Here is a 26,932-nt window from a genome sequence, read left to right as displayed (position 1 = left end):
TGGGCAATTGGGCATGACCTACAAATCAATTAGTGAGCTTTTATATGGGTTTGGAGCACACACATGGGGGCTGTTTTTTAGTCTTAAATTTGAGAATTAATTAGCAACACTTCAAAAAGGGTTGCTAACCCAAGAAAATGAAGTTTCCCCAAGGAAGAATTAAATAGGGAGTGAGCCTTCCTATGAACATATACATGAAAGTGTGTGTTTTTAATGCTTAAAAGTGGAACTAAAGACTAGGGTTTGGTTTGGATCCTATAGGTGACGCCTAAGTTAGAATGTCACCTCACCTCCCACCGACACTATAATTTATGTGTCTTTTGATGTGTTCTAAAGCAACTTAATTGAGTTAGGAGTCAATCTTAATTAGGTGGTGTTAGGGTTGGTATAGTACTCTTTTTGTAGAGTAAGGCTTATAGTAATGTGCTATAGTCATGTGATGTTTGCTTTTTTATTGTCTAAATGTGATTTGTCTCAATGTTGATTGTGTGAACTCAATTTCTTTCGTGCAAAGGCAACATACGCGTTTTACATTATTTTAAAAAACAACTGAGTTCTTAGATATTTTCAACCTGTTCAAACAATAAAATAAAGGGAGTACAAAATTAATCAAATAGGAAGAAACGTACAATTTATGATGGATTTAGAATAGATGCCTATGTGCAAAAATTATATAGACAACTCAGGACTATATATTTCATCACCGTCTGCCTATAGTATTTCGCAACTCTAGGATCAGTTACCGAGAGATGGTTGGTGCAAGTTTATGATCACCAATATACATCCAAACGTTACTGTAGAGAATGGTGTAAATTTATGAGCATCTTTACCATAGAGAATGGTGTGAATTTATGAGCATTTTTACCACGAAGAATGGCATAACTTTATGAGCACCGATATAGACTTCTTAGCGTTGCCATAGAGAATGGTGTAAGATTATGAACATCCATAGACTTCTAAGAGTTACCATAGAAAATGGTATAAGTTTATGAACATCGATAGACTTCTTAGCGTTGCCATAGAGAATGGTGTAAGTTTATGAGCACCGATACACTTCCAAGCGTTACCAAGAGAAGGGTGTAAGTTTACGAACACCGATAAACTTCCAAGGGTGTAAGTTTACCATAGAGAATAGTGTAAGACTTGCAAGGAGTATACGTCCTCGCCTTTCACCAAGTATAAGAACTCAGTATTAGGCATAAGCTGCCCATTGGTGTGCACAAAGTGTCGTCTATTGTGTTACAAAGTGATTAGGAAAGGTACAATTTGATCTCTCCAAGTCGTTTTACGTGATATCCCACTAAGTTCTCTGGAAACAAAATTACGTATATATAACAGAGATAGAAAGTCAAGATTTTGTAGTCCAAGTATGTAACATTATATGAAGTTTCAGACCTATAAAACTCTACAAAAACAGAGCTAACATTTTTAGCTAAATTTACCAAAAAATCATAAACCCTAAACCCCCATGGTTTCAACTTTTTTACATTTTAATCATCTTTTTCTACCTCCTCTCTTTCTTCCTCCACCTCCCCTCCCCATAGTCTCACTTCTTTTCACACCATTCCCTCTTCCACCCTTCCCTGTTCTACCCATTCCCTTCTTCAACACCACCTCCTCCGGTCGTGCTGCCGCTGCCACGACCGCTGCCACTGAGATTTCCTCACAGGAATTATTCTCTAGAGTTTTTCTACCTACTTTATGATTCGGAGGACGTACACTTCTTGGTTTCACAACAAGGTTGCATAACGGTAGTTCATCTCCGGAAACAGCATCACCGCCACCACCTGAACCACCACTTTCATCACCGCGAATTCTTTCAACTTGTCGGAATTTTTTGTTGGTGAGATCTCTTATACGAAGAGCTGATGCATACTCATGTGAATCCTTTGGATAATAAATCAGAGCATTGTTGGATAACAAAAGCAGATCTCTGTATAGTTCATTTCTCGATGTAATTGAACCATTGTTGATTCTCAATCTTATGTTGTTGAAATCGACGTGACGTTTTATCGTTTTCCTATATCTTGCTCTCTTCTGTTTACAAGAGACATCCAAACAATTAGCATCAGACCAAAACAAACATTTTTAAATCAAACTCGTGTCAAATCAGTTTTTTTTTAGAATTGTGATACTATTCGAGTTAATTCAGACTGTCAATTAGAATTCGGATTCAACTCGAGTCAATTCATATCTCGAATCAGATTTCAGATCTAACTTAAAGAAAACACAGTAAGGAAGATATACCTGACTATCAAGGCGAGATCGAAAAACAGATGCATTTTCATCCTCCATTATAGACCCGAAGATCTTCATCAGACCCACATTGTCTTCCTTCCCTAGATCACTCAGAACAACCTTTTCAGATGATTTAGTACTCTGATCAAAACCACCACTACCACCATCTTGATCGTCAACCGCCATTAGAACTTCAGCTCTACTCTCAAAACTTGTTTCTTTATTATTATTACTGTGATTACTACAATCTTTTCTCTTTCTTTTCCCTCTTCTCCTTCTCAAGCTACTAAGTCGAAGAAGCCCACCATCACAACCATCACCAACAATTTCAACTTTCTTAATTTTACTTTCTCTTTCGTCGTCACCATCATCTTCATTCTTTATTGCAATTTCTTCAGTTGACACATTAGTCGGAATTTGACATTCTGGTGACCAATTTGTTCTAGTTTCTTCAGTGAAACTACCCGCGGATAACCCATCTTTAGAATTTGATGTTTCTTTGCCGGAAAATCCAATTCTGTCTTCATAATTAGGTGGTGATTCAGTTCGACTTGAATTATACTTGATGTCTTCATCGTTTTCAATATCTTCTTCCCCCTTTTCAGCTTTGAGTATCTCTAGCTTTGTTTCAAGAGACCTGAAATTTTGTTAAAATAGAGAGGTGAAAATCAGTCTTGTTGACAGTTGTATAGCAAAAGTAGTCGTATCAACTGGTCCAAAACAGGCCCAGTTCCCACCAGTCGGGACAGTTTCAGCTCAGTCTAATACCTAAAGGAACCTGGCCCAGTCCCCGCCCAGCTAATGGGGCCTGGTCACTGCCCTTGTGTGGGGAACCATACTGGGCCCTCTACACACACCTGCCTAAGGTGGCCGACCGAGTTTTCACCGATCTAAGTGAACCAGGGACCTGGCACACTGTCCCAAGGGAAATATTACCCAGTCCATACCTAGGGGGGACCGAGTTCCCACTCACATAAGCGGACCGCTGGTCCACACACACATACGGCCGCTCGAGCTGGTACACACCCTCCTAAGGCGAACCTACCGACCTGCGGGGGCTCGACCTGGTCCACACCCTACTAAGGGGAACCTTGCACAGCCCGATCACCACCTAACAAAGGGGGCTAGCCTGACCCACCTTAAGACGGGCCAGACAGGTCTGCTACCTGGACCAGCCCACACCGGCCTGCTATGCCGAATCTGTTGGTTCGGCCTTGCTATGTAAGTCTAGGCCCAGTTAAAGGGCCAGCATGATTGACACTAAGTAAGCAAAAGGTGCTTCAATTGAACCAAACAAATTGGTTCTGGTTTTCCTCGGTGGAACTAAAAAAAGATCGTACCCAATTGAGTCTTGAGATTTCTCCAACTCGCGCTTTAACTCAGAAACTCGTTCTTTACGGAGCTCTTCAAACCATTCACTGAATTCATCAAAGAAAAACAGACAACTTCTGTTAATAATGAATGACTGGTGAATTTTTGACAACTAAAAAACAGCCAAAAAATTACAGATTATGTAACGGAACATCTAGGTATGTACTTTTTCCTACACCTGGAAGAGAGTAGTGAATAAAAGGAAGTTGGTAAAGGGCACCCCACCCACAAGAACCCACCCAAAATTAAAAGTTTTGGTATTTTCTAATATAAAGTGGACACGTGTATGGTCAAATCCTAAATATCCAAAACTGATTTGTCTTTTTTAACTTATTTTATTAATTTGAAAAATAAATTTGTTGATTAAAAATAGAGAACTAAATATAATCCCCAAAAATAGAAAGCCCACCTAAAATATTACTCCAATAAAACTAAAACAATGAAAAAAAGAAGAATATTAAATGGTCCAAAAACAAAAGGGCCGACCAAAACCCAAAACTGACGTGGCTGGCCCTCAATGAGTCAATGGCCCGCCCATTTACATTCCCCTGCAGAGAAAGTGGTGTTATTGATATTGTCCTATCATATAGGCCCGTTGGCCCAATATTAAGTTTACTCCATAGCCTAAAGATAAAACAGCCCAACATTGGCCCAAAACTAAAAGAAAAACTCACTTGGATCCGGCGTAACGGGCCCGCAAATCCTCATATTTTGCCTTACAAACCTACACCAATTCGTAGTCAAATTGAATATTCAAAATAGAAAAATATATTATTAATAAATATAAATAAGTACAATATTTCCCATTATTTCAGAAAGGTCCTTTAATTCTTTAAATATTAAGATTAAGTACCACTGAAATCTGTTTTATTATTCGTACGGACATAGCGTTTCTGCTTTTCCGCGTAGATAGGCAAAACCCAGGACGTGCAAATATGTAATTTATTTGATAGTCGAAGGCCATTTTCGTCTTTTTCGAAAACCTAGAATTTTCTACCTCCTTTGCTTTTGAAAAAATTTTATTCCTCATATTAAATTATTTTCTTTTATCCGTACAAAAAAACTAATTAATCAACAAATTCTGTTCATCCGAGAAATAAAAAAAATTAGGGTTTTCCTTCTTTCATTATTTTTCCTTCGCGGTTAGAAATAAAGCTGAAAATCTTCTGAGAAATATGAAAAAAATAATAAATAAAAATAATAATAGTAATAGTATTATTATGAAATTATAATGAGAAAAAAAAAAGAGAAATGATATTTTGACGAGAAAATGAACCTCGGCGGTGAAGCAAAAGGGATAAAGGGTTCTGGATCGGAGTTCCGAAGCGACGGCATCCCAAGCTAGGGTTCCATGACGGAGCACAGCCCCACCAAGGAGGAGCTCCTCCCAAGTTCCCCAAGTCATCATAACCGTTTCCGTCATCTTATATGATTCTCTCTCTCAGTAAATAACAAGGGTTTTCATTCATTCATTCATTACCCCAAATTTTTCTAATATTTTCTCTCTCTACATCCAATCAAAACCATTCTCGTTTTTTGTTTTTGTTTTGTACGATGAAGAAAAGAAAAAAAAGAAGATTAGGGTTGTTTGAAGATTTATGAAAGGATAAATGGTTATTTGAAAGAATTGATGGATTTGGATTTTGGATTGGGTGGTTTTTTGGAAAGAGGGGAAAGTGGTTTTGTTTTTGGGAAAGGTGGTTTTAAGGTGACCTTGCTTTTTTTATATTGTATAAGAAAGAAAGTTGGGTTGATATGGGTTTTGGTAGAATCAAATAAAGAAGGTAGCAAATAATGGAGAAGAGAATCCCAGAGAGAGAGAGAGAGAGAGAAAAACTAGAGAGAGAAAAACTAGAGAGAGAAAAAAACTAGAGAGAGAAACTAGAGAGAGAAGATGAGAGAGAGAGAGAGGTGGAGGGAGATTGATGAGGGAGAGAGAGAGAGAGAAATTTGTTGGTGTTGAAATATAAATTTGATGAACTTCTCAAAAAAGAAAAGTTCTTATTTTAAGGCTCAAACCTCTGGTTATAAATTTACCCCGGTTTGGGCTATATAATTACAATTCTGCCAACAAATAGTCGAGTCCATGTAAGGATTGGTGCTAGATTGGCAAAACCAATAGATGAGTGACACGTGGAATTGAGTTTTGAATTTTTCGCGCAAACGTTTTGCTTCCTAACTTTTCTCCTACCGTATGCTTCCAACTTTGGACCGTCGATTCGTAACTTTTTAGATTATTACATAGAGATGTGGTGTAATTTGAGTGTGAAAAATTGGTGGGAAAGAGAAAAATAATTGTTTGAATTTTTCACCAAACAACACAATGGACAAATCAAGAAAATTGCATTAGTTTTGCCTCAATGAAGAAAAACGACATAAAAATTTTGGAAGGGTCGTATTTGAATTTGAGTTCAAAACAGAACATAACCCCAATCTCTTTGTATAAATTTGTATACGAATATTGTACAATAGTCAGTAGCTCGAAATTCGATCTTTGATATTGTGACGTACTATGCTCATTAAAAGTTATAGTAGATTAGTTCTGGATTAGGTTGAAAATTTTTGATACTTAGAGGAACTAAATCAAGGATTTAGACAAAATTGTTAAATAGCTCCAAATCTATTCCTTCGTATTGTCTTTGACACATTGTACTTGCCATCATGGGTAATTACAGGTGAAATTTCATTTTTCCTTGCAATAAAAGTTGAAACTTTAACTGTAATTCATTTTTGAAGATATCAATCGTCTCCTTTGTGCTCCACATATCTCTTGTCGTTTTCGCATCTGATTTTGTTTTGGACTCGGACAATAAATTGTTTTGATCAACTTGTCAAGGGTTTAATTGACTACAGACTGAGGGAAACATAATATAACTGTAAATAAAAATTGATTTTTTAGGTACACATGACGTAACTCTTTTCTTTTACTAAGTTACCGCACAATAGATCACTCTTGCCTAACGCCGTTGTGGTAGAGAAAAATCAATTGTTGATACTTAGACCCTTCTGTTTCGAGTCGATTTACACAAAGAGAAGTTTATATCAACTGTCGGATGTGATCTTTATTAAACTCTGGATAAAAATTTACGATGACCTGTTTATTATAATAGATATATTTACCCCCTTATGATGAATCATCAACTACATACAAAATAGGAGGATTCTAATATTTTAGTGTATCTCTTAAGATAGGAAGTATTTTTTTTCTTTTCACGCTTGGCCTTGTTCTTGCCACCATTCTCGTTTTGAGAGAGTAATATGATTACAAGATCTAGACCTAAAATTTCAGTCATTCTCCGTATGCCCTCAAATACAATTCATATGGCATCAATGTCCTTTTCCGGTCCCTATCTTATCTATTTTGTCTCTTTCTAATGTTTGTTAGGGTTTATGTCCGGAATATGTCCTTTTCTAAAAAAAAGTAGAAAATCAGTTATCCCAAATTGTGTTAGGTCTAAATGTGAAGAAAATTGATTGGTAACTAGTATAGAGAGGTACATTTTCAAGTATTTGGATAAGAGAAAACTTGTTGGACATTATTACCTTCTTGTGACAGATTGATTTGGGACAAATCAATAATTGAATTCATTGTATACAAAAAATCACCTCAATCAAAATTTCATTTCAATATCTTATGTGCTTAGCTAGGGTAACAAAAAGGGATAAAAACAACAAACTATGATCTATTACAGAAAAAAAAAAATTTACCGTGGGAACTAATACAACTAATTGTTTACTTCGAAATCCGAATACGGAATATAAAATATAATAATGTAGTAAGCACAAATTGTTACTGTATTTTGTTACTAAATCAATTTACCGAATTTATGTTCAAAAATAATTATGTGGAAGAATCGAACCTGTTGATTCGAGATATGGAAGCTTCTTTAGTTTGTTCGGGCGATCTCAAACTCCTTCCTCGAAGAATATTTTTGCATTAGTTGGAGGAGACAATAGAGGTAGATTTCATTTGAAACTCTGTTTCTTATGATGGCGATTGACGACGATGATGATGACCTCTTGAAAGATCATCATACCATTGCTCGAAAAGTTAGTCAGCTTGTATTACTCACTACTTGAATTGCCGGGGTTCCTCTGAGTCAGTTGTGAGAGTTTCTGAACGATCTCAGACATGGGTGGTCGAAACTCTGGTTCTTGCTGCGAATGAAGAAACAACCCAATATCTTAACAATATACACGTGAATATGTTTATGCCATCAAAGCGATGAAAGCTTATATAAAAAATATTGTGTATATGATCTGGTTATATTTAAACATTATTTGGTTTAACCTAACTTCAATTATGTCATGGTCAAACAACTATCTGATTTTTATCTAAGGTACCTGGTTTTATTGCAAAACTACTCGGCTTGATAAAATCGTAGTGATGATTGAGACAAACGTCTCATCACCGAGCTTCCTTTTAGGCCGAAGCCTAAATCTCTTGGTGGTCTTGGTTAAAAATACATGTCAATATCTTTTCAGGCACAAGCGCCAGATGCAATATTTTTAGGATAGGGCGCCTAGTGCAAACTCTTGAACTCATCTGCATATGTATGCAAGCTGAGTGCATAACATGGGTGAATTTGTGCCAGACCTAATCAAAATTGTTGGACCATTTTTGACAGAAGAAAATTTGGCCAGGAGAGTTTTGACTAATTTTCCGATCTACTTATAGATAGAAGTATCTGAACCCGAAAAGGAACCCTCAAGAGTCAAAACTCTATAAATTCTTAAAACTAGTTACACCTGAAAGGGAGTTTACCTGAATACATAGAGAAATGATGTCGGCAAAACGTGATAAAGATTTAGCAGGATAAACTCCATTTAGAGAAGGATCGACCATTTTTGCCAATTCTTCAATATCATGAAGCTGGGGCATTGCCCATCTAACCAAAAATTGCTCCCCTCGTGGCACTGACCTATAATTATCAAGATAAATAAGTATCCAAAAAGAAACAGGTGATTAGTCATATAGAGATGGTTAATAAGTGTTTTTTTCACCTGTCATAGGATTTTCGCCCTGTAAGGAGTTCTAACATTACGACTCCAAAGCTATAAACGTCGCTCTTATGAGTATAAGTTCCATGTTCAAATTCTGGAGCTCCATACCCATAAGTTGATAGAAGCTGTCCTGACAACTGAAGACCAACACAAGATTTCTAATGAATGGAATTTCAGGTTTGAAATTAGTAAATCTCAATCTGTCCGCTAATTGACAATTAAAACTTTTCATCTCTCACAAAATAAGTTTGAACTTGAGAAATTATGTTAATTTACACGAGAAATTATGTTAAACAAGTAAATATAACTCAGCATCCAATAGATAAAATGAGATTATCAAATAGTCCTACTTAATCTAACTTGACACCTGGAAATAGTCACGATTAAATTCAACCTTCTCGATTTTAAGTGCCGGAGACATGTTGAATAACCAAAAACAAATGAAAATTTTAGAGTACAGATGTTTACCTGAGCGACAGAGCCAGAAGCTATTAGAGGACCCAAACCACAGTCTGAAACAAGTACAGTGAGCTCATCATCGAGAAGAATATTTGCGGATTTGAAATTTCGATGCACAACTGGTGGATGACAGACCTCATGTAGATACCTTCACCGAAAAACCAAGGGACAAATCGAAGTTAGTTACTCAAATGAGCATACTCCAATTGTAGAGAAAAGTAATCAACAGTGCAAGGTGGTTTCCTACTATCTATGCTTCACAGTTGCATACATGGAAATGAGTTTAGATTGATTTTGTAGTGGAGCCTATCTGTATTCTCCAAAAGGACTTCACTGAAAATTTATGAACAAACAGGTGACTAAACTACTTGATTTCAATCAGTTTTTATTGTGCCATCATCTGAGCAAGTAGATTTAGGCAGTTTGGTGTTCAACTAAAGTAATTCACGAATCATCATAAAAAGGATTTTAAGCAAAGAGGCACTCAACACTCAACAGCTCATAAGTCATAACCTATCGACAACGACGACAAGGAAAGAGTTTTTACAAGCTGAACTGAAGAGGAAGGTTTGGTTACTTACTCTAGAGCTCTTGCTGCTTCAGTGGCCATCCTAACACGTTTATTCCAAGAAAGAGTCTTATTGAGCTCATTGTCTGAGTGGAGTGCATCATGGAGAGTCCCGTTACTGCAATAATCGTAGATGAGAAGTCGTTGCCTATGCTCCGAACAGTAACCCACAAGCTCAAGAACATTAACATGTTTTAGTCTAGAAATACTCGACACTATCTCAAGAAAAGCTTCGTCATTCAGCCGAATACTATCCAGTTTTTTAACTGCCAGTAACTAAGAAGCATCCATAAAAAACAAAAGTTAGAATTTTGATAATGAAATATGAAATATTGATTCTCTCAAGTGCCAATATCTCCCTCCCTAGTGCCCTCTTACAGCTCTAAGGTTATAATTTCAAAAAGATAGGTCATACTTCATAGCATGAAAAGAGAATGCAAAGAAACATGGAAAGCTGCAGAGACGGGGAGAGAAGGAGACAGTTGACGAAAAATTCATTTTATAACCGTCTTTAGTAACTTCCTGAGAAAAAAAAACTAACCTTCCCATCAGGGAGCTCTGCTCGATACACACTACCCAGCATGCCGCCTCCTATAAGATTTTCTTGAGAAAAGCTGTTGGTGAATTGCTGTAAGGATGCAACAGTAAATGACCTCACAGAAGTTGGGTGTATGAGATTCTTCGGCGGAGGCTTCCCAATAGTTCCTACTGAAGGAAGAATTGGGTTTTCTAAGACTTTCTCAACAGAGGGAGGGGGTGGTGGAGGTGGAGGCGGAGGTGGCAATGGAATTACATCCATTGTATCCATTCTTGACAAACCTTTCCCATCACCCTCCTTTTGCTGCAAATCAACTCCAAATCTGCTTTCTGTCTCCTGTTTGCTTCTGGTATCTGCAATTGCTCCCATTCTTCTATCACCAATATCGATCCTGTCCTTCAGCCTTGCAAGTGGTTCTTTGGGAACTGTTCAGAAAATTCTCAATACGCTGAAGGATTTTAATGATTAAAAAGTAAATATCGTTAATAAAAATGAAGATAAGCAGACCACTCATACCTTTTTCAATTTGGTGGCTTTGCCTTCCCAAATACTCGGTGTCTCTAGGTTTCACAGCAGGGACACTGGATGCACTCCTATGATGCCTCTTGGTCAATAAATAGGCCCCTCGCGTTCTCTCACCACATCTTAGCATAAAAAGGATACATGCACATATGATAATAACAACTCCTAATACTCCAGCAATTGCAATACCTGCAATCTTTTTAGTTGTAAATTTTCTTGTTTTTGTAGGATTAGCTTGTTCTTGTGTGGACGGTCCACTTGCTGGTCTGCCTGATGTTCCTTCGGAAGTTGGTGTTCCAGATACCGGTGTCTCATTGGTTGGTGTCCCGGATGTTGGGGTCCCGGATGTTGGGGTCCCGGATGTTGGGGTCCCGGAAGTTGGGGTCCCGGATGTTGGGGTCCCGGATGTTGGGGTCCCAGATGTTGGTGTCCCAGTAGCAGGCGTGCCGGAAGTTGGGGTCCCAGATGTTGGTGGCCCGGAAAGAGGTGGGAAGAAGGGTCGTCCAGGTGAGGTAGGGAGAGGGGGTGACGGTACAATTGGCGGTGGAGATAACGAGGAAGAACTAGTGTTAAACGGATTTCCATCCTTTCTGCAAAATGATCCAATAGTTAATAAATGACAAGAGTTGCCTCAATCCTCATATTAATCCACAAATGTTTCTCTCATTTACTTCAAATTGAAGTATAAAAACCTTTTGTTACCGAAAAATACAAAAAAAGCATCGGATGGAAAATATAGCTGACTACAATCTATAGGTTACAATCATGATATTTATTGAAACAACCATTTTTATACAAGTTATATACAGCTTTACTTTTCCACATTTCTGACTGAGGTTACCAGCTCCTTAAGCTAGTAAAATCCTTGGTTTCTGAACATAACCTAAATTCTAATCCCAAATTAGCGTACAGCTCTACTAATCATAGACATGTGACACCTTCCAAAGAGAAAAAAAAAGTCGTACGTTTTTGTAATTCAACATAGCTTTTCAGGCATAGAAAGTTCTTACTCTACTTTTTTAATATCTCTTTGCACGTTTGACAGTAACATATTTGATGCTTTCGGTACTGTGGTTTCTACTGAGCTACTCTAGACTGGATGTGGTGTATAACTAACTAAGATGCAGTATGAATTGAACTGCACAGTGAGGTCATTGGGGGTCAAACTATGTTGTCAAAGTCGGTGTGCCTTTCTAACATACACTAGTTAACGTTTTCTTTTCTGACTCAGCGCATTCTCGTATGACGCTAAAAAGCATTGGTGTTTGGTTATTTAGATGAGTATATTTTGTACTTGTCTAATATATCACTTATATAGTTATATGTTCATTAGGTTGACTAATTTATAGTGTATAATGTAAAACCAGATTCCATACTGTGAGATTCTAATTGGTCTAAGGCCCAATCTCATCTCGTCTTACTAATGCTACGCTCTTCAGTCTCGCCCTAATTATTGCCTCAAGCTTTACAGTTGAAGCGGTCAACAAGAACTTCCGTGTTCGAAGCAGTCTATAGGAGCTTGAATGGTGACAAGTCCCATGGATGCATGTCACCCTGAAGTTTCCATTTTCTAGTTGTGCACTCGTGCGTTTAGCTGAATTCAAGCCAAAGTTACATATTTACATGATAAGGTAACTATTTTCTATAAGACCGTACACAGTACACAAAGATTGGTGGAGAACCATGTGTCATCTTTATTACTTTTGGTATTGTGGTAAGCTTGCAGTATCTAGTGTGTTATGCTAAACAATATTGGAACTTGACATATCAAATGATTCGTAAAGTAAGAGTTTTTGGAATTTGGATAATACGACTTCTCATATCCACTTAAAAAATACAACTTTGTTTTGCAGAAATTTGAGTATATAGACCATTACACCACCTTGATGTTAGTGCTCAATATGAACGCAGAACCTTTTGAATCCAAAAATCTAAAAATTAAGGTAACTCATGGATAAAACAAAATGCATCTGGAATGTGTTTCTTACTTACTTGAAACTTGGAATGTTAAGCAGATTCTCAGGTATAGGCCCAGAGAACAAATTATTCTCTATATTCCTGTGAAAATGAAACAGGATACCTGTTATAAATCACCATTGGCACCAACGGTACCTATTAATCCATATTAAAGAGATGTGTTGCACAACAACGACAAAGAAGATGAAGTTCATGAACATTAAAACTATGAATGACAAAGAAATTACAAATCTCTTAAGGGAAGATCTTCTAGAACATCAAGGGTTCCAGACAATTGATTGTTTTGCAAACGCCTGCAAGTCAAGTTCTAATAAATTAGTAAAGAGATTGAAAACATGAAGGATGAAGATATAGCAGCATTTCTATGAAAATCCTCACAATGTTGTCAGTGATGATAAGCTTTTCACTGTCAACGGCAGTTGCCCACTTAAGTTGTTACTAGACAGATCTCTGCAAATAGAAGGTAATTCCTTAATAACTGTTAAAAACCAGGTAAACGAACCTCAAACGAAAGGCTAAAATTAACAAGATGTTCTTACAAATTTACCAATCCTGTGAGGGCCTGAAAGGCATCTGGTATTTCTCCAGTTAAAAGATTTTCGTTTAGTGACCTGAGGGAGATAATAATTTGCCCATTAGGTAAAACACCGTAGCTATTCCTACAATTAACACCCGAGAAAAACTAAACTCCATAGTCCATACACACTTACAGGGCTGCCAACTGAGTAAGTGAAGATAAAGAATCAGGAATGCTTCCAGAAAACTGGTTTGCTGAAAGGAAACTGTCATGGGAGCACGCTTCATATAAGTAAATGATATAGACAAAGATGCAATCATTACGACAACTAAAGATGATTGAATTACATATACTCATAAGTTTAAAGCGCATAACCAAAAGACAGAACATACATGTTAATAGCTGTAACTGGTAGATTGGATGGAATACTTCCCCCTATGTGATTGTTGCTGAAATCTCTGAGTCAAACCAATAAAAACGAACATTAATCATTGTCATCCACAAAACCTATCTAAATGCTAAACTTGGTTGAAATATAGATGACGAAAGCTAACAATTTCCCAGTATCATGAAGTTCATTGGAGGAGACATACCAATGTAAACATCAAACTAAAATTGTAATATCTCTCATTGCCAGGAGAGGTGGCATAGAATTCGATCCACTTTACATGTTGCCAAGTTCTTTTTGATAAATTGGACCTGGGTTTTCTCTTTCCATAACAAAAAACCCAAACTGCCAATGTGGCAAAAGGCGAAGACGAAATTGACCATGTGTGTCATTACATCGTAAGAGAGAGGAAAAGTATTTGCAAGATTGTAACGTTGTAACGTGAATCTATTTGTTTTATACATGATGGTCAGACAAATAAGGATGATGTTTCAAGCTGTCGTGACATAATGGCATTTTAGCCGGTCATCTTTTTTCTCTTTGAAGGTGGAAATCATGAAATCCAACATTGACTAGCAACAAGCGTAGAGTTCGGTCTTATAGGTCCGGGTTGGACAACTCACATGTTACCAAGGCCTTATATGGAATTAGACCTGGATTTGGGCCGAGGATCTTGGCAGAACACTACACCGTACCATGGTCGATTACCGGTACACATGTTGCATTCCAGTTCGAGTCGTGATAGAAATACTATTACTGCCCACTCAGTGGGCAATTTCTACTAGCAATAATCTCAAACGAGGTCCAATAACTTCAGTTCTTCTTGGTTGAGATGTGCATTAAGTAGAAATTGAGACAATAAGTAAGAAAGAGCATACATGCTTGGATAAATTACAGGATACCCTTATAGCACTACTAAAAATAAGACGATAAGTATAGATTCCAGATGAAAAGAACCAAAAGCTTTCCCACAGAAATGGAATATTACTACTGAAATTGCATTGCGCATCCATAATAGACACATGATCCTGGGTGGGTACTTGACATGCCTACGGAAAATCAACAATACGAAAATTGAGGGAAGTGCTTATTATGATGATGGCACTTACATTGTTGTTATTGACGCAAATGATCCCAAGTTATCGCCTAGTTCTCCCCCCAAATTTGCAGCATTAATGGTACTGTCACACGATAAGAAATTAACATAATTGAAAAGTAAGTTCGGTAACATTAAGAACAAAAATTATTTTGAGGAAGTTCATCCTACATTGCAACTACTTTTGAATCGACACATTGAACCCCTTGCCATGCATCCAAACATGGATCTCCTCCATTAGAAGTCCATCCCGGAAGTGTAGGATTCTCCAAAGACGTGTAAAGGCTATTAATAGCAGCAACTGGTAAAAAAGAGTACGAACATCGTGAGCCACATTTTTGAGACATGAACCAATATTTCCCAACAGCTCCAAGAAAAACCCATTGCAGTATAAGAATAGATAAAAATCAATATTGAATTTCTGCATTACCATCTCCTGGATCAGTGAATCCATAAGAACCCGGTGTTGTTATTATCAGCATAAACCCAACAAACGCACACGAATAGATCACCCAATTGAAGGAATTCATTTTGATCTCCTTTTACTTTCTATACCTCAAATACAAATGATACTACCAAAAAATGAACCAAATTGAACATCTCCACTCTGAAAATCAAAACTGCATAGAGAGAGGGAAAAAATTTAACAAGTTAAAGATCTCAACTACGATATAACCTAATTATTAGCTTAAGCCATTTCTGAAATCAAACTTTAACACGGAAAATCTAAAAAAACACTGAATCAAAATTTCAAATTAGAATCATAAACAAGCCTAATCAAGAAGAAGAAGAAGCATGATTTCAAATCTAATCAAATCTCAGAATGACAATAGAAGAAAATTAACATGAAAATGAAACTTAACAACTTCATCAATCATCAACTAAAACAAAACTCTGATTCCAAATCAGTCAAAAACATCAACTAAATTTCAGCTACGATTAAACTAAACTTATAAGATTCCATGAACACTAATCATTGGAACAAACAAGGAGTTTAAAATTAGTACATAAAGAGAGAATCGAAAAACCAAATTTGAAGAGATTTAGTTGAAGATGGTGGAGTAAATCGAGAGGTTCTTTTAGAAACCCTAACTAACCTTCGGGAAAGAAGAAGAAGAGAAGAAAAGATAAAAAGGTTTTTATTAGCAGAGATGCACTGACAACGGAATACAACTTGTGTTTCTTTCTCTCTCTAACTTGGAGCAGAAGAATAGTTTTATATACTCGTACTACTAAAAAGTAGAGAGAGAGATTAATAATACCTTCTGTGAAACTTCTCAGACGTTAGAAGAAGGATGGATATACTCGTGATGACTTAGCGTGGAATTTCCGATTTCCAAATTATTATTATCCGCTTGCCGCCAAATTATGCAAATTTTCATATTAGGAAAAATGTGTCATAAAGTATTTTAGTATATAATTCTTAATAGAAAATTATCAACTTACAAATACTAAAAATATTAAAATGTATACATCTACTTAGAAAACTAGGTTGGTTGGCTATTGTAGGAACTAGGAAGTAAAGATTATGGGCCTATAGGAGTTATGGTTTATTTCCTAAAATTATTGTATGTCATTTATAGATGTATAAATATGCATTTTATTGTTTGCTTAAAGTCTTTTCTAGTGGAGATTATTTTGTTAATTTGAATCTTGGTATGGAATAACATGCTAAAGTAAAAGGGGCGTGGAGTTTGGAAAAATGGGTATTTGTTAAACATCTCAATCACTCGTTTCGATATCAATTAGTAATTTGATTTAATTGAATTTATTTTTTCTACTAATAAGTGATAATTTGCAACGACTGCGTATTAGATGTTGGAGTGTAGTTTTGGTCATACTTTATAAAGTTGTGACAAACTATACTGTAATTCTATTAGCCTGAAATTTAAATAACTCTTTTTTTTCTTGAACAATAATTCATTTTAGTATTAGTTTTTTTTTTTTTTTTTGATGAGAGATAGTATTAGTTTCATTAATTTCAAGTTGATTTTCTCCTCCATCTATGTGGCAATTCGTCAAATGACGTAGAAAGACTCTGACATATTTTTTTCTACACTCGTACAATCCAAACAATTTATCTCATATGGTAGTAATCTTATTCAAGAGAATGTTATTTTCTCTCGTTGACACATCCACATATTGAGTACTTGTAATCTCTATGATTTGAATAAGTACTCTATCATATGTTCAACAAAAAAAAAAAAGTACTCTATCATATGCCATCTTTAAATTATTGGATGTTTGCGTCAACACAGCCATCATGATTTCAACAAATAAATAAATAAAAAAACCATCATGAAAATGTTAAAATTTGTGTCATAGATTCCCGTTTGTATTTCACATAAAAACAAAAGGTGGGCTCACTGGTCAGAAAAGCTTATCTGTAAAGAAATTTGGGGTGAGGGGAAAGAGAATTTTATAGTTCAACAAAAAAAAAAAAAGAGGGGAAAGAGAATTTTCTTTAACGGATCTTTTTAAAAGTAAAAAAAGCAAATACTTGAAAAGATTAGAGAGACATGTCCCAATTAAACTACCTAAAGTAACTAGGGATTATCATATTTGTGGTGGAAGATTTGTTGTTCGCTTCTGGAACCACTGTGTAAGGAATATAAAACTAACTTAATAGCAGGTTAGTGAATCATATATGTGAACGGGTCGATCCGTGTCCGGGTACCAATGGATGTTTGGGTGCCAAAAGAGACTGGTTGTCATCCAGGTGCTAATAGAAATTTAGGGGTTCTATTAGCCAACCCTTAGGGGGGGTAGTGGTTCAGGACATTGGAGGACACTCAGAGACAAAATGTTCCAGAGACATTTCAAGACATTTCGGGACATTTGTCCGTAGACAAAATGTCTTTATAGACATTTCAGGACATTTGATTCATAGACAAAATGTCTCAGAGACATTTCAAGACATTTGGTTCATGGATAAAATGTGCTGGGGACATTTCAACATATTGAATCCATGGACAAAATGTGTAGTGGATATTATTATTATTATTATTATTATTATTATTATTATTATTATTATTATTATTATTATTATTATTATTATTATCTCATCATTGAAGGATAATTGGTAGACATTTATGATTTTAATATTATCATTATTGTCAAACCATATGAAATAATATATTTGCACTCATGTTTCAATAATATATTTTTCGACTTTTGTGGATATCTGAGGACATTGATGGCGGTTGGTAGACATTTATTATTTTAATGTAATCATTATTGTCTAATCATACGAAATAAATTTGCCCTACTACTTTGAAAATATATTTTTCGACTTTCGTAGACATCCGTGAATATCTGTGGACATTGATAGATATTTAGTTGATATTTATTATTTTTAATATTATTACCGTCTTACCATATGAAATAAAAAAAAATTAATTAATATTTTCAAATATATATTTTTCGACTTTTGTAGACATTTGTAGATATCTGTGGACATTGATGGACAATTGGTAAATATTTATTATTTAATATAGTTAAATATTAATATAATAATATAATAATAATATAATATAATAATATAACATAATATAATATAATATAATATAATATAATATAATATAATATAATATAATATAATATAATATAATAATAAGATAATATTATAATAATATGATTTGATAATAATAATTTTTTATTACCTTCCTTACTCAAATATATAATAATAATAATAATAATATAATAATAATAATAATAATATAATAAGAATAATAATAGTAATAATAATAATAATACAATAATGAAATAAAAAAAATTAATTAATATTTTCAAATATATATTTTTCGACTTTCGTAGACATCTGTAGACATCTGTGGACATTGATGGACATTGGTAAATATTTATTATTTAATATTGTTAAATATTAATATAATAATAATATAATATAATAATATAATATAATATAATATAATATAATGTAATATAATATAATATAATGTAATAATAATACAATAATATATTAATATATTAATAAGATAATATTATAATAATATGATTTGATAATAATAATTATTTTTATTACCTTCCTTACTCAAATATATAATAATAATAATATAATAATAATAATAATAATAATTCAATAATGTAGTAATATAATAATAAGATAATATTATTATAATATGATTTGGTAATAATTATTTTTATTATCTTCCTTACTCAAATGTCCCCAAGTGTCTTCCATATTTTGAGAGACATTAATATTTATTTAATTCGCGATGTACCCATATTATATTCACAATGTATCAATATCATGTAATTTTTTTTTTTAAAACATGCTTACAGTCATGTACATATATATAGTAACTCTTAACGTCTAGTATTAAAAATAATAATAATAATAATAACAATGAAAAGTAGAAAATATTGATCTCGTCATCTCCAAGTCATCCTAGTCATTTTCAACAAACCTTTTGATTGCAATGGAGATGAATTATCTAATTATCATACACTAACTCCTTACCAAGTCTTCCTAGTCATTTTCAACAAAAAAGTGAACCTCCTGCCATAAAATGCCGTTGGATTTTTACTTCTAGATAAATACTTCTGGTGCTGAATTTTGGCTCGCGTTTCAATATTGAAGACAAAGAATGATTGATTTTTTCAAATTTTGGCTCGCGTTTACAAAATAATATAAATTGGACAAACTTTAAATAGACCTTTCTTAGGTGCTGTTTGTTTTTTCAAATTTTCAGATCTGAAATCTGAATTGAGATCCAATTCAGATTCCAGATGTTTGTTTTTTTATTTGGCAAAATCTGAAAAACTGGCTGAATGACCTAGACATCTGAATTGGCTGAATTAGGACACAATTATTTCAGACTTTAAAACAAGTCTGAAAAATGAACCCAGCTGCTGAAAAGTAACAAATGACAAATATACCCCCGCAAAAACTGGAAATTACATTATCTTCATCTTCTTCATTTCACCACCACCACCACTGCCGCCACCACCACCACACCACTAGACCGCCACCAACCACACCACCAGCACAACACCACCGCCACCACCATAGAGCACAACAAAAAACAAATACCACAGTGCCGGTCTCAACTAAACCCTAACCACCACCACCACAACACACCATCACAACCACATGATGGTCTTTATGAACCCTCGCCGTCCACTACCACCACCACGTGAAAGGCTTGTTAAGCCTCGCCGTCCACCACCACCACCACGTGAAAGGCTTGTTAAGCCTCGCCATCCACCAGCACCACCACCCCCACGTGAAGGGCTTGTTAACCCTCGCCGGATCTGACGAGGTATGTTGCCCGAAACCCTGTGTGATCCGGCGAGTATCTACCTTTCACTAATCTTCGGCTAAAGAGAGAGAGAGGAAAGAGAGAGAGGGAGTGACAGAGACAGAGAGACAGAAACAACAACGATTACCACTCCATCCATGGAACCATCATCTTTAGTAGAAAATTAAAAAAATCAAAGGGCGTATCAGCCGATTTGGATGACCTAGAGTTTTTGATGAACTAGGGTTTTGTTATTAACCTGGGAAAGAGAACAGGAGAGAGAAGGAGAAGTGAAAAAGTAAAAAGATTTTGGTATTACGGCTGGGAAAGAGTAAATGAGAGGAGAGAGAGAAAGTGGTTTCTTTTTTTTCCTTAAAATATGAATGGGTATATAAATGTAATTGTTTCAATTAAGATCTAATGATTCAGATTTCAAAAACAAACATCTTACTTGTAAATTAATTAAGCAAATTCAGATTCAGCGAATTCAGATTCAGCAAATTCAGATTCAGACATAAAAGAAAAACAAACAGCACCTTAGTGTTTTCTTTTATCTGATTAAGAGCAATATCATATATTGCTTGTATATGTCAGTGTCACAATGTTATATTTGTTTCCCAAGTACAGAAGTCAAAAAAATTAGGTAACATGACATACCATCCAAAACCTAATCCGTCTTTTAATAAATACAAGCCTGACATTCAGAAGGGTCAAGTCTCTCAATTTTTATTATGTCATGATAATAATAGCAAAATTGCTACATCAACTCCTTCTGGACTTCATAAGATCACGTGACACTTTTTTCTTTGAGAAATTGACTACAATCTTCATTAGTCATTACAAGACATTGAAACATCATAAAGATGCGATAAGCGCGATAACCACTTAAGTTAAACTAATAATTAAAAAACCTAAAGTTTAACAACGAAGAGTCTAAATTCCGACAAATTTATACCCTTAATAACTCAAATTCAATAGTCATGGATTCCACTTGCTCTGGTAATTGAACCTGAAACCTCTAGGATTTTGTAGTTTATGTCTAAATTCTGACTTTTTATTTATTATACTAGCATCTCGAGTTTTATCTCCAATTTTCTTTGATAATTTCAGTATGAAATACGAGATCAAGCAGCGAATCAACTAGATATGAGTGTATTCGAGGGGACCCGAATGGTGCAGTTGCACCGAACCCCCTCCATCACAAGATTTTTCAAAAGTGTCAGGGGCTCTCGATCTACAATCAAATTTAATAATTTTGACTGTCTAAAATGATTAAAAAAAAGATGAAATGTTGCTTAGTTGTTAAATGTCATATACAACAAGCATGAGGTTGCAAGTTCAATTCTCTCCATAATTTTTTGTTTATTTTTTCCACTCATTATTATCTTGAACTATTAGTAACAACAACTATTACGTATGGATACTTATTAATTTTAGATTAAATTTTATGCTTAAAGGTTATTTAAGAAGTTTAATAACTGCTTGTAAAAATCCACTTTAGCATTAGTGAAGAAAGACTCTAAATTTCTTTTGCTTTGGACCTCCGTATTCTTAGCCACGCCACTCAAACTAGAGAGTTAATCTATCTCAGCTCTATAAGCACCTAGGCTCCAAAACAACAAAACTATCATTAGTGATGGATTGTGTATGTATATATTCCAATATAAAGAATATAACCTGGAGGCACACCGCCTACTACGGTACCTAGTCGAATGAGCCTGAGTTACAAACTTACAATGGTTAGAGCATGACTCTAAATTATTATTTATAACTCTCTGATCCTAAACAGCCTTACTGGAGAGGCTTTGATATAATAGTGTTGTCAGTGTTCGCCCAGTAGATGTTTTTTTCCACTAAAAAAGGTTCTACAAGCTCAGGAAGGAGTTCTTTTGGGACTTCTATAAAGTCCAGTCTCTGTTTTTCCAACGCTTGTGGCACAATACCCGTGTCAAAAAGTGTATTGACACTCTTCCTGATTCGACAAAATCACGGGGAGGGGGTCCGATAATTCTATCAGCGGTTCTAGGAAGTGGTTCGCTGAAATCTATCATTACGACGACTAAACAATTATCATGGCTTACCACAATGCTCTGTTGAGGAACACCAGGATCTATGAGTCTCTGGTAAAAAGCATTCCACACAAATTTGAAGAGCTAATTCAGAAGACGTAGAAATACTCCAACCTCAGAAACAAGCTAGCCATGGAAGGGGGTTAGCACGATAGCGGTTTATTGATCTGGTACGTACAGATAAATTTTTCTGGTGTTGGACTTGAGTGATTAAGTTCAGTCGGACTGAACAACCGATTCAATCAAACCAAACCAAAATTGGACCCAACTGCGGTTGATCGTTAATCACTTCGGCTTTGGCCGATCCATTTTGCCAAACCTCAGTTGATTGGTTTAGCTTCGCTTCGAGCGAGAAGGGTCGGTACCCGAACCTAAACAAACCGTGGGTTAACCCGTTTAAACAACCCTAATTTCCTAGCCATTTGACGTCACAAATAAGTGAAATCACCAACCACAGGTGAAAGGATCGAATCAGGACTTCCATGACCCTTTCTTCTCCGATAATTTCAGACTCAACCCGATCAACAGGAGAGAGGAAATAACCTTAGAGAGGAGAGAAGAGAGAAGAGAGAGAGAGATGTATCCCCGCCTTCTGACCTTGGTTAGATCCTTCAAATCATCTCATTCCCAATCTCTCCTTCATCACCATCACCACCCACCTCCATTTCTACCTTCTCAATCATTCTCTTCTTCTTCCTCATCTCTCCACCAACCCACAAATCCCGAATTCCCTAAAACTCTATCTGCTTTACGTGAACGTCTCGCATTAGAATCCCCATCTCTCTCTGATTTTACCCATCTTCGTGAACACGATGAATACTCTGTTGAAGTTGGAACCAAGAAAAAACCTCTTCCTAAACCAAAATGGATGAAAGAATCAATTCCTGGTGGATCTAAATATGCCAAAATCAAAAAGAAATTAAGAGATTTGAACCTTCATACGGTTTGTGAAGAAGCTAAATGCCCTAATTTGGGTGAGTGTTGGTCTGGTGGTGAGACTGGAACTGCTACCGCTACTATTATGATTCTTGGTGATACCTGTACTCGTGGTTGCAGGTTTGTTCTTTCCAATTACTTTATTAGATTTCCTAGGGTTTTCTTTTCTAATGAAGGAACTAGAGGTTTTGATTCTTTCTTTTGGGTAAGCAATTGGAATATGTTCATAAAAATTGGACCTTTTATTGGGATTGCTCTTATTTCCTTTTGGTACTTCCATATTTTGATTGTCTATAGTTTTGATAATAAATTTATGACATGTTTGGGGCACGGGGAAGGAAAGCGATTACTAGGAATAACAATCCGTAATGTAATTCATAGTAATCACAATACCTTAAAATATTGCTCCGCCTCTACAGAAGAACTTGTAGAGATTAATTCTGTCGATAGATGATTTGATTGACGATTCCAAGGGGAAAGAAAGTCGCAAACCCGCCCTCGGATTGTGATTCATAATTCATTCTAGTGCACCAAACATCATTCCCGCACCTCGAACATGGCCTTAGACTGTTCAGAGGATTTTGAACTACTCGAATTGATCAATTTCAGCGAATATTTAAATCTTTAGGTTAAAGGGTTTTTCTAATTTTGGTATTCTATCTATATGGCCTATCTTTCAGATTTTGTAATGTGAAGACATCAAAAACTCCACCTCCACCTGATCCAAATGAACCTTCAAATGTAGCTGAGGCAATTGCGTCATGGGGTCTAGACTATATTGTGATCACAAGTGTTGATAGAGATGATTTGCCTGATCAAGGAAGTGGCCATTTTACAGAGACTGTGCAGAAGTTGAAGATATTAAAACCAGATATACTTATTGAAGCTCTTGGTATTAAATATACTCACTTTCAAACAAATTAGTATTAAATTTACAGTGAATTAGTAATACCAGAGGTAAGCTGTTTTGTGTATATAGTGGATTGATGCTTAGAAAGCATTTTGAACTTGGTGGTAGACCTAGTTGCATATAAACCCGCCACGTTTTCATCATGGTCATTCATAACAAGGTCCTACTTGTTTAGTTCTTATAAGGCCAAATTGGCTAGAGATTGATACAGATACCTTAACCCCTGAAGTTCTCAGTAAACCATAAAAATTTCACGAGCAGATCCCATTTTGACTCGCTGTGAGTTTACCTATCTATGACCGAGGAGATGAAATTTTGGTTAGCTACTTTTACAACAATAACTAAGAAAAAAAATTTCTACATACGAACCTCATTTTATATCTTAGATTTTGCTCTACATCTGTTTGATCTTGTTAGATTTACTTGTGTAGTTCCTGATTTCCGAGGGGACTCAAGTTGTGTAGAGATGGTTGCAAAATCTGGACTAGACGTTTTCGCTCACAATATTGAGACAGTTGAAGAGCTTCAGAGTGCGGTTCGTGATCACCGTGCTAATTTCAAGCAATCAATGGAAGTTCTAAAGATGGCGAAAGATTATGCTCCTGCTGGTACACTTACCAAGACCTCGGTTATGTTGGGTTGTGGGGAGACACCCGATCAAGTAGTTAGAACGATGGAGAAGGTGAGAGCTGCAGGAGTCGATGTTATGACGTTTGGTCAGTATATGAGACCATCAAAACGCCATATGCCCGTATCTGAATACATTACGCCTGAAGCATTTGAGAAGTATCGCGCACTTGGCATGGACATGGTACAAAAATTTCTGATCTTTGAGTTATACTTTTTTTGTATTTTGCATGGCTTTAACTATTTTTGGGGTGGTGCTTGTTTGTCTATTTGTCTGAATCTGACTCGGTTGAATTTACTTGTCTGAGTCTCAGTTGCCTGACTTGTTTAGGCTAGGAGAACTATAGTTCAGATTTATCTGATGTGTGACTCAAAATAGACTCAAAATCAGTTTAAGTTAGCCATTCATACAAGTCAGACCAAAAAAATTGAAATCTGATTAGAGTCAATTCAGGCCCCAAGTCAGATGTAGGAGTCAATAAGAAAGAAACAAACAACACCATCTTGGTTAATGGTTAATGAGTGAATACATGAGAGTTCTGTCCCGACTTAATGACTGAATAGGTGATATTCGTGTTTTATTGTTATTTATTCTGAACTTTCTATCTTATCGTGGGCAGGGTTTCCGTTATGTGGCATCTGGTCCCATGGTTAGATCTTCATACAAGGCTGGCGAATTCTACATCAAGTCCATGATCGATTCAGATCGAGCAAAATCTTCCACTCCACTTCCTGTTTCATGAAGGAGAAAAGCGAGGTTCTTATTAACTTAAGCTTACCATGATATCTATTTTACGGTTCTCGTCAGTATATACTCTTTCTCATTGTACATTCAATTCAATGTGTTTTTTGTTGTCTCATTTATCAAGAAATTACGAGTTGTTTCTTAATCTTGTACTACCACATTCATCTTCTTTGATTTCTGTGTAAAATCAATTTCCATCTTGACTTGTATACATCAAGTGTTATTGTAGTCTTAGTTGGGATCCATCCATATTGCACCAACTGCAAAAACTGTACCAAAATCAAAAGATTGCAAATAAAAGCGAATCTGTCAGTTCACGTTTAGCACTCAACCCTCTCTGTGAACTTCTTCAGTTTAGCCACTGAAACTCAATTAGACCCAACTTTACCGTATACTAGAGCAACATGCAGGAGTTGTGATGATCCACATCACTTGGGAGATGGAGATGGCCTACAGGTGCGAGCTCAAGCTTAGTGAGTATTGACGTGCTCAAACTTAGGCTCAAACTTAGTAAGTAATGCCTTACTTTCCGTGGACTTGTATTATCTGCATAACGTTAGGGTCTTAGGGATTAGGTAGTCGGATGTGGTCTCTCGTCGTCTCTCGGGGTGGCTAAATGTCAGTTTCACATAGTTTTGGAGAACGTAGGTATTTTAGTTTGTGCTTTAGGTGAAAGCTCAAGTCTTCGAGTCTTTGGGGTAGATTTTTGAAGCCTTTATTGAAAACAAAACCACATAATCACTAATTGGATCTCACACTAACCTAGTTAAAAAAGTACTCCAATAGTGTTGAAGAATCTTGGTCTAGACACAAACCATCATTAAAAAAAAAAAAAAAAAATTTTTTTTGAGAACTCAGATTTTTTGAGGAGAGAGAGGGTCTCGAGTGAAGTCAGCTAGGGTTTTTTCTCTTTCTCCTTTTCATCTCCCTCCATCAACCTCTTCTGCGGCGCATTTACTGTTCATCTTCCCTTCCATTAACTCCTCCCTGGTTAGTAATCATTTCGGCTGTCTAAACTTTCTTCTCGGGAAGCAGCAGCACTCATAGATCATAGAGAAAACCATCTCCCGGCATTCATTGGAATAGAGGAAGATACAAACAGTCGTCGGTGAATCTGGTTCAAAGATTTTGGTCTCTCCTCTTTCCCGAGAGCATAATCAACTTGGATTGGTTACATTTCTCCTCGAAGTGCAGTCAGACTAGCAGTACTAAGCTTTTTGGTTACTCAACCGTCACTTCCAAACGTTATTTCACGCCAGGTACTTAATCTTTTCCCTTTATTTTCATCTCATTTACTTCCGCTCTGGTTTTCTCCTTCTTCTTCCCCCTTTCTCTCTCTAGAATGTGGTCAGTCTCCACCGGTGCTCGAGAGTAGACAGTGCTGGTGGTGACCTCCCCCCAATCCCCTTGCATGCATCTTTATCATGATATTTTGGTGGTTTCCGGTTATCATCCTTCATGGGTTGTCCTGTTCTCTACCGTCCATTCTATTTAACCCCCAAACCCCTAATTTCGAATCACCTCTTGATCCTTCTCACTCATTCTCTGTAATCTCCCTTGCTACTCAAACCATGGCCTCTCAATCTACCCTCACTTCCCGTGGTCGTCTATCCATTCGATTTGAAAAACCCTCCACTAAACCAGAGTTACAACCAATTCAACAAGGATTTGTTGCTCGCTGGTGCAACCCATATGAATCATCGCTC

The 26,932-nt window shown here is 36.0% G+C and overlaps 3 protein-coding genes across 5 annotated transcripts; 1 reads left to right on the top strand and 2 right to left on the bottom strand.

Moving 5' to 3' along the window:
* Nucleotides 1-1,354: 1,354 nt before the first annotated feature.
* Nucleotides 1,355-5,590, bottom strand: BRD4 (bromodomain 4). Of its 2 annotated transcripts, XM_086662302.1 has the most exons (6): nucleotides 5,492-5,590; nucleotides 4,886-5,445; nucleotides 4,284-4,333; nucleotides 3,579-3,656; nucleotides 2,248-2,875; nucleotides 1,355-2,037 (listed from the first exon to the last, which is right to left on the bottom strand). In XM_086662302.1, exons 2-6 carry the CDS (start codon nucleotides 5,030-5,032, stop codon nucleotides 1,495-1,497), a joined length of 1,446 nt encoding a protein of 481 aa, XP_086518428.1. In that variant the 5' UTR covers nucleotides 5,033-5,445; nucleotides 5,492-5,590; the 3' UTR covers nucleotides 1,355-1,494. The 2 variants fall into 2 exon arrangements, with proteins under 2 accessions (XP_086518428.1, XP_086518427.1); XM_086662301.1 differs by having other exon boundaries at nucleotides 4,886-5,590.
* Nucleotides 5,591-7,202: 1,612 nt separating this feature from the next.
* LOC147560210 (protein STRUBBELIG-RECEPTOR FAMILY 3-like) lies at nucleotides 7,203-16,237 on the bottom strand. 2 transcript variants are annotated; one of them, XM_086662312.1, is made up of 17 exons: nucleotides 15,941-16,237; nucleotides 15,109-15,298; nucleotides 14,850-14,979; nucleotides 14,692-14,763; nucleotides 13,587-13,652; nucleotides 13,388-13,459; nucleotides 13,217-13,288; nucleotides 13,056-13,127; nucleotides 12,905-12,970; nucleotides 12,693-12,758; nucleotides 10,695-11,290; nucleotides 10,182-10,603; nucleotides 9,654-9,916; nucleotides 9,082-9,220; nucleotides 8,614-8,750; nucleotides 8,375-8,531; nucleotides 7,203-7,767 (listed from the first exon to the last, which is right to left on the bottom strand). In XM_086662312.1, exons 2-17 carry the CDS (start codon nucleotides 15,206-15,208, stop codon nucleotides 7,675-7,677), a joined length of 2,523 nt encoding a protein of 840 aa, XP_086518438.1. In that variant the 5' UTR covers nucleotides 15,209-15,298; nucleotides 15,941-16,237; the 3' UTR covers nucleotides 7,203-7,674. The 2 variants fall into 2 exon arrangements, with proteins under 2 accessions (XP_086518438.1, XP_086518437.1); XM_086662311.1 differs by having other exon boundaries at nucleotides 15,776-15,961.
* A 6,195-nt stretch (nucleotides 16,238-22,432) lies between these two features.
* Nucleotides 22,433-25,435, top strand: LOC147560209 (lipoic acid synthase 1). Its single transcript, XM_086662300.1, has 4 exons — nucleotides 22,433-23,064; nucleotides 23,625-23,836; nucleotides 24,286-24,665; nucleotides 25,102-25,435. The coding sequence occupies exons 1-4, from the start codon at nucleotides 22,586-22,588 to the stop codon at nucleotides 25,222-25,224; spliced, it is 1,194 nt and encodes a 397-aa protein (XP_086518426.1). The 5' UTR covers nucleotides 22,433-22,585; the 3' UTR covers nucleotides 25,225-25,435.
* Nucleotides 25,436-26,932: the final 1,497 nt, after the last annotated feature.

The sequence above is a fragment of the Eschscholzia californica genome, unplaced genomic scaffold (genome assembly GCF_041429995.1).
Source record: "Eschscholzia californica isolate CP2 unplaced genomic scaffold, dmEscCali1.0.p SCAF_2, whole genome shotgun sequence".
In the NCBI taxonomy this organism is placed as follows: domain Eukaryota; kingdom Viridiplantae; phylum Streptophyta; class Magnoliopsida; order Ranunculales; family Papaveraceae; genus Eschscholzia; species Eschscholzia californica.
This window is presented reverse-complemented; position numbering and strand designations above follow the sequence as displayed.

What these genes read in the sequence shown, in the direction of transcription:
- LOC147560209 (XM_086662300.1), top strand. Translation starts at nt 22,586, where the DNA reads ATGTATCCCCGCCTTCTGACCTTGGTTAGATCCTTCAAATCATCTCAT. An exon ending in TATACTTATTGAAGCTCTTG is followed by an intron (nt 23,837 to 24,285) that starts GTATTAAATATA and finishes TTACTTGTGTAG; the next exon opens with TTCCTGATTTCCGAGGGGAC. An exon ending in GCGCACTTGGCATGGACATG is followed by an intron (nt 24,666 to 25,101) that starts GTACAAAAATTT and finishes TATCGTGGGCAG; the next exon opens with GGTTTCCGTTATGTGGCATC.
- LOC147560210 (XM_086662312.1), bottom strand. Translation starts at nt 15,208, where the DNA reads ATGAATTCCTTCAATTGGGTGATCTATTCGTGTGCGTTTGTTGGGTTT. An exon ending in TTATCATCACTGACAACATT is followed by an intron (nt 12,971 to 13,055) that starts GTGAGGATTTTC and finishes CTTGACTTGCAG; the next exon opens with GCGTTTGCAAAACAATCAAT. An exon ending in GAAGCAGCAAGAGCTCTAGA is followed by an intron (nt 9,221 to 9,653) that starts GTAAGTAACCAA and finishes TTTTCGGTGAAG; the next exon opens with GTATCTACATGAGGTCTGTC.
- BRD4 (XM_086662301.1), bottom strand. Translation starts at nt 5,032, where the DNA reads ATGACGGAAACGGTTATGATGACTTGGGGAACTTGGGAGGAGCTCCTC. An exon ending in CCTTTTGCTTCACCGCCGAG is followed by an intron (nt 4,334 to 4,885) that starts GTTCATTTTCTC and finishes GAATTGGTGTAG; the next exon opens with GTTTGTAAGGCAAAATATGA. An exon ending in GATCTCGCCTTGATAGTCAG is followed by an intron (nt 2,038 to 2,247) that starts GTATATCTTCCT and finishes TCTTGTAAACAG; the next exon opens with AAGAGAGCAAGATATAGGAA.